Raw genomic sequence first — 9875 nt, 5'->3', positions numbered from 1 at the left:
TTTAGATTTTTGCTAACTCTATTTTCTTGTTTAACTGCGACAGCTAGCTATCCAGTCTGCGTTCACCACCCAGGTGAAATGCCACCCGGTCCCCGCATCAGCATTAATATCATTGAGAACTGAAACATTTGTTCTACCAATATTACATTTAACCATGTGATAAACTCGACGAGCGTTAGGTTACTACAAAAGCGTAACATTATCTGGCTTGCACAGTCAATGCCATAATATCAATTTAAAACCGTTTACCTTTAAAAATTCACGCTGCCCTGCATAAGGTCGCTGGTCCTCAGAATACTCATTTGGAGTCTCTGCAGTAGTTATTTAATATGTTATATAAAGTATGTTAAATTTGTAAAGGTCAGCCAATCTGTAGACCATTAACTAGAGGGTATCTATCCATTTAAGAAAAAAATTGAGATAACTTAGATATCAATCTCCCCTCGGAGTATCGTAGAAAGACTGTATTCAAGTATTTAGGACTTCCAGTACATATTGTTTTGATGTGTTATTTCTCTAAATTATCTCGTACACGATATTGTCCAAATTTTCGGAATGATTTTCGTCTTTTGCCACATCCTCCCCTACAGCGGTCATCGTGGGGAAGCACTCTCCGCCCCAATTCAAGATTAAAGCGAAACCTAGTCGATATTGTTGTTCTACTTATAATTACACAGCCCAAATATATTCGTAAAGAAAACGTATGAACAAAGAAGTCGATTGTCACTTTAATATTTAGTATATATTTACAGAGGGTGAGGGGTACAACTTACAGCACATATTTTCTGTGTATGTGGAGCGGCAGGGATACGAAAATTCTTGAGTTGATAGGTGGGGCTAGAATGTTTTGAGAGAACTGGGGTGGGCTATGACCACATTTTGAGCAAAATGTTTTTATCGCAGCATCCCCCCCCCCCCCGTTATTGTAACCCTAGCCCTGGGAAGAGGTATATTACATATTTGTGTATCTATTGCACGACATGACGAACTTACTAACATGCAAGAAGAAACGACAGTGGTCTTTCGTTTTGAACACAGTCCTCTGATATCCATCACCACCCCTTGCTACATCAATTGGTTCAGGTCGTAGCAATTTTGACGGTATTGTGGTTTACTCTGTATCTCTAAATTCGGTCAAAGGTTTAAGCCTTAGCCTGAATATGTCAGTTACGGGTTCATTCAGAACACCGTTTGCAAATTATTGATGGTGTTTCCTTGGCAACACCCCAACTCTTAGACAGTGTTTCAGGGCCAAACGCAAAGTAGCAATCTGTCATATCTTATATCTAGCAAGATAAGATGATAATTGTTGCATAGATGGTCAAAGGTTAGGGTTCATCGTTTTTGTCATCTGAGTGGGTGGCGTCTGGTCACAATCCAACATCAGCCGCACTCAATTGAATATCTATATGGTCATCTGACCGTGGTTAAAGTTTAGAGAATATAATGGTGAGGTCAACTAAAGTGACCGGTCGTGTATGCCAGGGTTCAGTCTTTGATAGAATTTAACTCGCCATTATATCGGGGTTTGTTGGTCGACAGTTCAGACTACTTAAGATACCAGATTTAAACTGAATGCCTCCCATAAGGGCAAAACCATAGTTTCTTTTGTTCCTACACACATAGTCGGAATGCAAAATTCTGGGCTATAGTTATTATACAATGATGTACACCCGTTTTGGAAAATTAACTATGTGAATTATATAAAACTTGAACGTTTTTATAAAAAAAATAATTTATGCACATTTCAAAGTTACATGATTAAGCTTTCAAGTACGTGTATTTTGTTATGTTTGATGTATGATAATGTACCAAAATATATGGAATTTGAAGCTTCCATTCCAAAGTGTAGTCTCATTATCGAAAATCATTGATTATGCAAATAGCATATCACTATCAAAAACTATAACAATTTGTGCACTTTTTTATCATCAATGAATACATCAAATTATATAATATCTGAAACTTGCATTTTTCAGATAAATCTTAACTGCCGAATATCATTAATTTATGCATATTACTCCTCAAAATTGAAAGCCAAACTTCATAGGACAGGTGCGCATTATTATGGTTGATATATGTAGTAAATTATATGAAATTTGAAATGTCATAATCAAGATACAGTCTAATTGCATAAAATCATTAATTATGCAAATTGTTCATTAAAACCAAGAGCTATGTTAACAGGCGTTATAGGATATGTGTGCTTTTTAAAAAAAATTGCTATTCAATAGTAAGTGAACTTTCGAGGGGACTTCCTTTGTGTACGTACCATTGACAACTTGAACCATTGGCTCTTGAGGGTGAAGCAGTGTGTTTGGCTGATATCAAACTAGCGTTTTAGTCAACCGGTCAATACACTACATGTAAATTATATGTAAATTATATGACGAATAAGATGTAATACACACTGAATAGCCCAAGTATACATGATAGTTAGAATTGGATGGCGCCCTCTCTAGTACGCTAGAGAAAAAATCAAATCTTAAACGTTATCGTTCGAGGCAGAAACATGCATGTTCCAAATGCAACTTTAAGCATATCCGGTATAATCCCCAAGCATACCATACATTCACACTTGTATCATTTAGCGGTATTGATGTGTATGTAGTTAATGCAGTTTTTATTTTAATTTCGGTGTTTTTCCGAGCTTGTAAGGATGTATTTTTCATATGGACATATGTCTAAACATTCCAAGTGCACCTAAACGACAAAGGAATGACAGATGCTTACACATACAATAGGGGTATTCCCCCGGTGATCATAGATAATTCCGTGACATCACGTCGTCAATAGTCATCGCTTCGGCAGCACTGTACTACGGAGGACGGTTACGTACTAGCCTTCTGCTTCTAAACTGGATAACTATTATTCTGGTGAGTATATATACATACTCATGTATCGTAGCCTACGTTGTGTTAGAATGTATACTTATTATTTCTGTATAGAAATCAGTCTCTGCTTAAAAGAAAAAGACTATACGTGGTAATGGTGTTGTTTGCGTCATGGAGGCCGGTCACGAGTTACCATGACCTTAAAACGAATAGACACTGGGTCAATATTTTAGATACAACCTAAGTATTAGCATGTACATATGGTGGTCTGCTTGATGGAGAATCCGTGTTTTCTATCAGACGTTCATTTGGAAAAAAAAGTTCAGCTTTGAATCCCGTGAGATACTACTTTTGTATTGGTCATGGTAGTCGTTTTTGTTGTTGTTTCATTTCAGCAATTGTGTTTAAACATATTAATTGTTTTAATGACTTTTAACATAATTCTATAAACTTGGATTTTCAGCGTTGATTCACCGTCACCTCTAACTTCCTTTCTTTACACTTCAACACACGCTTGTCAACTTGATTATACGATTAGTTTGGAGTCCGTATAACCCTGGTTCCGTGTCCTTGAAAATATGACTCAGGCATTGAGATTATACATTCATATTTACGCCGTAGACTGAAAGATCCGTCGTCGTCTCCGCTTACGTAATAACTGCTCACTACAACCCGGCGAATGATTACATGAACGGAAACGACAACAAATCATTCCAGTCGCATTTACGACGAAACCAAGGGTTAAAATCTGACGTCAGCTTTACAATTTAAGAGTTAAACAAAAATGGCAAAACTTGAAACAGACAATAAACTGACGGGGGGGGGGGTTAAATGTGACGTCATACCCACTGAAAGTTTTATTTTTGGTGGTGGTGGTGGTGGCTCGGACATAAATTATTTGCAAAGTATGTAGACGAAATTACAGTTGCCATGATGAGAAGAAGTTAATATACAGCCAAACTGAACAAACAGTTCACACTTATATCTATGTAAGTAAATAGTGAATTAAAATATGTCATGTGAAGTGTAGTCAGTGAGGTGACACAGTAAGGTGTTCTATATATAGAGATGAGGACTTCAACGATTTTGAAAAGTTGCCGTTCGGTTTTTAAAAGAGGTCGACGTTTTAGAGAGTTTACTTATATGTTTTAAAATTAATACAGCCTTATAGAGAGTGTGGGAGTGATACGACCACACCTGACGGTCATACCTGATGATTCATGCTGGCTCAATATTCACGTGATTATGAATATTAGCAACCTGGCTATTTGTATTAGCCTATTTCACGGCGCTCGCAGTTTATCTCTAATGCCATATAACACTAGCGTAGCGACAGGCTTCCTCTTTACTCTTAACTCCTTATCCCAGAGACTGAGCTATCTGAATTGACAGCGTACGGCGTCCCCAGGAATATACTAGTATGTGTTAAGCCAGCTAGCCATGATGTCATTCACTATTGATAGAGAACGAGTTTAGCGGAGTTACAGATTCCTCACCCAGTAGAGAGGCTACGGTATTCAGCACCAGAAATTTCATATATCATTTGATTTTTCTTTGTGTTGGGGCTATATTGAAATTCCGTACATGTAACTGTCTATAAGCTATGCTATTGACAATAGCCTAAGAGTATAGATTCTAAGTTAATAATTAATTGTTCTAGGAATTTGACCAGGAGTTCAACGATTTGTTGATGACCTCTTACAGGTGCGCTCAGTCTCTGATATTATCCTCGTGATATTTTGTGGTTTACCATAAGCCTCCATCATCATCATCATCACCAACAACAACAACAACAACAACAACAACAACAACAACATTATCATCATCCTCCTCATCATCATCATCATCATCAACAACAACAACAACAACAACAACAACAACAACAACAACAACAACAACAGATAAAGTTGAATAGCTCCCTGTCCGAGTTCTAGGTAATATTCAGGTATATTTGCCGACTTTACCCCACTGATTAGTTTCTCATTTGACATACATTAGCTTTGCAATGTTGTTTGATATCACCCCAGTCTATTTATTTTCTGACAATGATTAGATATGGCAATGATTTATATCCTGTTTGTATCAAAATAGTACTAATCTAAAATGATCAATGCCAACGTATCTAAGTAAAAGTACTAGTAATGATTCCCCTCGTGTACAGTATGACCATGAAGTATACATAGGAACATACATACATACATGATACATACAGCCAGACAGACAGACAGACAGACAGACAGACAGATAGACAGACAGACAGACAGACAGACAGACAGACAGACAGATATACATACGTACGTACGTACGTACGTACATACATACATACATACATACATACATACATACATACATACATACATACATACATACATACATACATACATACATACATACATACATACATACATACATACATACAGACATACATACATACATACATACATACATACATACATACATACAGACAGACAGACAGACAGACAGACAGACAGACAGACATACATACATACATACATACATACATACATACATACATACATACATACATACATACATACATACATACATACATACATACATACATACAGACATACATACATACATACATACATACATACATACATACAGACAGACATACATACATACATACATACATACATACATACATACATACATACATACATACATACATGAAGACGGAGCTGAAGTGAAGTGTTATGATTTTTATGTTTTATGAGAATAAACTCTGTCGGTTTGTAAGGTACTATATACTGCAGGTCAGACAGGAAGGCAAACAAATGAAAAAAAATGGTGAAATAAATAGACTATTCCATTATTTGAAAACTTGTATTACTTCCATGACAGGTTTTAATCTTACTCACCAGACATTGTATATGTTTAGTTAACATGGTGATGATATCGTATGTGCGTGTCGGTGGTATTAGTCAACAATTGAAGCTTTTTATTAATAGTAATACACTGTTAGGTGAAACATATTTGGATATCTCGTGTTCTCATTGATCGTTTTCATTTTAGAAATCTGAGCCCACGATGTCTGAGATGGATAAAGCAGCTGAGGCTAACCAATCTCACCCTCTGGATGCACCTGGTCCAGACGACCCACCAGCTTACCCCGAACAAACACCTGGACAGGTACCATACCCGACGCAGGCCCCGTACCCTACCCAGGCCCCATACCCTCCACAGGGACAGTACCCCCCTCAGGGACAGTACCCTCCTCAGGGACAGTACCCTCCTCAGGGACAGTATGGTGCAATACCATACGCGACTCCAGATGGCAACACGACGGTTGTCGTCCAGCAACCTACAGGTAAAGTATACTCAGTCTGGTAAAAGTCGTATATTCTACCAATTTGGTTAGAAACATGTAGTGCCATATGTATCCATGGCTAAAATCAAGTCCACGCATATAGTGTGCGTTATATCGACATGGAACACGTAACATAACATGACGAAACGCAAAATCCTACACACTGAGAGAAATATGACATCACAGGAATACACAAAACAGCCACATCATACCATCGTATCGGATAACACGAATCCTGATTCTCGTGACGTAATTCACTACATACACAGTCTAGCAAACAATGTTTTGACAGCTCGATTACAGACAGTTTTTAAAAAATAATATTGCTATCTCTAGCGATGCCTGTTATAGCAGTACAGTACAAAGACTATCCTGTAAATGTACGATGTCCTTCCTGCCAACAAGATGTAGTAAGCAGTATGGAGTACACTACTGGTTTGCTGGTTTGGGTAGTATGTGGAATTATATGTCTCTTTGGGTAAGCTTTTTTTATACGTGAACATTGACTTTTAATCCCTTGCATGCAGCGCCCGCTAGTGTGGTGAAGTGGGTCAATTCGTCACGTATGCATTTGCTGTCTTTTTTTTATGGAGCGTTACAAGCTCTCACTAATTATAATTTGTTTACTTGCTATTAAGATACCTCGCTCCAGTATACAATGAGTCTCTCTCGACCCATATTTTTGTATTTTATACACACTTTATTCATAGGGATTTCGAACATAACGCTGTGATTCGTTTACTACTTCCAGTAGATTTACAGAGAGAGAGAGAGAGAGAGAGAGAGAGAGAGAGAGAGAGAGAGAGAGAGAGAGAGAGAGAGAGAGAGAGAGAGAGAGAGAGAGAGAGAGAGAGAGAGAGAGAGAGAGAGAGAGAGAGTTTCGTTCTTCTTTCGCCAAGTAGAGTGATCAATCTCTTTGGAGAGCTATCATACATAATAATGAAAGAAGACGAGTATGATGTTACTACGGATCGTCAAGTGTAATATTGTAGTCGTTGTACTGTACATAAAGGATATAAAGTAAACGACTACAGTATTACACCTGATGATCCTTCGGGTGAAACGGTCCGTAGTGTAAATCAATCCATAATACAATATCATACTCGTCTTCTTTCATTTATAGAGAGAGAGAGAGAGAGAGAGAGAGAGAGAGAGAGAGAGAGAGAGAGAGAGAGAGAGAGAGAGAGAGAGAGAGAGAGAGAGAGAGAGAGAGAGAGAGAGAGAGAGAGAGAGAGGGAGAGAGAGAGAGTGTAATATAATTATATTGATTTAAAATAATATTGGAAGGTGCCATATGACTTTTATAAATAAAGTGAACATGTATGTATATTTGTAACTTGTTTCAATTATCCCGCCATTGGTTTTTAATGTCTTTACAGTGGCTCATCAATATGAATTACTCTTTCCCCCTTGACCGAGAAAAGGGTTTGGGAGATGTCAACCTATGTTACTATCATACTATAGACTAAATATAGAATTATAAAAACAGAGGTTGACATTTCACAAATAAAACAGATAAAACAAATAAAAATTAGCAAACAAATCATTAGCCAATATTTTAAATCTCTGAGAGGTCACGTTGCAGAATTGATAGTAATGAAGTGAAATTTTAGGGTTTCCTAATCATGAGAAAGAGAAAGAAAAGCCGATATTATGTGAGTCTCTTCAAGTTGTGATATCCTCGTTTTAACATTTTGTTTTCCTTAACTTCAGTGGTTGGATTTGCTGTCTGTGTTTCATACCCTTCTGCATCTCATCCCTGAAGGACGTTACTCACCACTGTCCTAACTGTAATACTATACTCGGTAAATACAACCGTGCGTGATCAACCAGCAACCACTGAGTGACCGGGAAGCAACACCCATGACAGTGTGATTGAGACAAGTTTTTAAATGGACGACAAACTTTATTCTACTCACTTGATTCTTGTTAAGTTAAACTTAATTTCAAAATCTTAAGCAAAGAAAGGATTTATAAGCTTGACAAAATTGTCAGGTATATTATTTACTAGACTGTAAGATACGTCGTGACGTTTCGCCCTCACCGGCCTCCTCTCACACGACGTGTTAGGGGTTGGCCGATGGTTGAGGGCGCCCCGTCACGGCGTACCTTACAGACTAATTATTTACACGAGAGCGTATTAATCGAAATCAAGGGATATTTTATTCCTTATCCGAGATAAGGGAGAATGCGTCTAGGAGACGAAGTTCACTGAAAATTAAAGTTCTTACAAGTAATAACTCGCTAAACTTTGATATATTGATACTGGCCTCTGGTCCTTTTGAAATAACGAAAACATTTCTGGTCAACCGTTAACAAACCTTGTTTTATTCACATAGAGTTTTCACAGTATTCGGCAACCATATACTAAAAATTGTTTTCAAACATTATTCCTTGATTTAACTGAGAATGAATAGGATTTTTCTCGAACAAAGTAACAATTAAAGTGTAGATAGTTCATTTCAGAGACGCATTTCACGTTAATTTATGCAGTCAATCTGCGTTGCGCGTATCAGGCTCAGACCACTACAGAGAATCGGGTTATCAGTTTTGACTGCTCTCACGTACATGGGTATGGGAGTTTAGACGTTCCAGTCTCATTAGCCAGTATATTTACAGCTTTAACACAGAATGAGCAAGTAATTTAGATTAAATGAGATGTCGCGTTCAGAGTGACTGGCCACAGTTTAATGTTTTGAAAAATACAACCACAACTGCGCACAATCACTGCGCACTGCCAAAGCGTTTGTTGTGACTTTGGTTAGTGATGCCAGTCTACTATTGCAGAATACATAGACTGCATCAAAATTTCCAGCTTTACATTGACAATACAGACTACACAGGGAAACACTTTTGCAGTGAGAGTTTAATTCTAGATCTGTGTTTATCTTAAACCATGAAACTTAGTAGTTAGTTTCACTATTATATGTACTTGGTATCTCACCTAATCCAAACTACATGCTCATCCTGTTTAACATCATTTACAACACAGCATTCTTTTCAATGCGTGTATTAAACCTTTATGAAATGAAATACTGAGAATAAGTAAATGAATAAAAAAAAGAAACTGTAATGTTTTTGCTTGTTTGCTTCCTTTCTTTCTTGAATATTGTAATCCACTATAGATGATGTGTTAATGAAGTTATAATCGATTTATCAATCAATCAACTAAACAATCTCGGGATGAAGATCCTGACTCCACTTTACTCGAGCATATCGAAGTTAGAGTAATACCACTCAGACCTGAATCTTTTCTCTCACTATGTAATGTGGTCCCAGTGTACATTAAGACTTGTAGTCGTTATGAATTCCCAGAACAAAAATTGAAATGACTGTGAAATAGAAGTGTAGTACATGTGAACGAAAGCAGAGAGAGCCCTCTCTTCATGGATCCTGAAACTATCACGCGTAATCTCAGGCCTAAGCGGTCTGAAAGAAAGAGAAAAACAACCAATAAAAAAGTAACATATCACCACAAAATTAACCAGTCAATTGATCAATGAGACATGAAAAAATAAGTAATGCTACTATTTCACCACAAAAATTTAATACTTTAATCAAATAATCAATCAATCAATCAATAGGTCGGTTGGTCGATTGATTGATTGATTGATTGATTGATTGATTGATTGATTGATTGATTGATTGATTGATTGATTGATTGATTGATTGATTGATTGATTGATCGATCGATTGCACACTCGCTACTC

The 9875-nt window shown here is 37.1% G+C and overlaps 1 protein-coding gene across 1 annotated transcript; it reads left to right on the top strand.

Moving 5' to 3' along the window:
* Positions 1-2816: 2816 nt before the first annotated feature.
* Positions 2817-9146, top strand: LOC144445943 (lipopolysaccharide-induced tumor necrosis factor-alpha factor homolog). Its single transcript, XM_078135599.1, has 4 exons — positions 2817-2876; positions 5871-6165; positions 6502-6643; positions 7879-9146. The coding sequence occupies exons 2-4, from the start codon at positions 5886-5888 to the stop codon at positions 7988-7990; spliced, it is 534 nt and encodes a 177-aa protein (XP_077991725.1). The 5' UTR covers positions 2817-2876; positions 5871-5885; the 3' UTR covers positions 7991-9146.
* The last annotated feature ends 729 nt before the right edge of the window (positions 9147-9875 follow it).

This window comes from Glandiceps talaboti, chromosome 14 (assembly GCF_964340395.1).
Source record: "Glandiceps talaboti chromosome 14, keGlaTala1.1, whole genome shotgun sequence".
NCBI classification, from domain to species: Eukaryota; Metazoa; Hemichordata; class Enteropneusta; family Spengelidae; genus Glandiceps; species Glandiceps talaboti.
This window is presented reverse-complemented; position numbering and strand designations above follow the sequence as displayed.

Coding starts and splice junctions, on each gene's coding strand:
- LOC144445943 (XM_078135599.1), top strand. CDS start 5,886: ATGTCTGAGATGGATAAAGCAGCTGAGGCTAACCAATCTCACCCTCTG. Junction 6,166..6,501: donor TGTCGTCCAGCAACCTACAG/GTAAAGTATACT, acceptor TGCTATCTCTAG/CGATGCCTGTTATAGCAGTA. Junction 6,644..7,878: donor GGAATTATATGTCTCTTTGG/GTAAGCTTTTTT, acceptor CCTTAACTTCAG/TGGTTGGATTTGCTGTCTGT.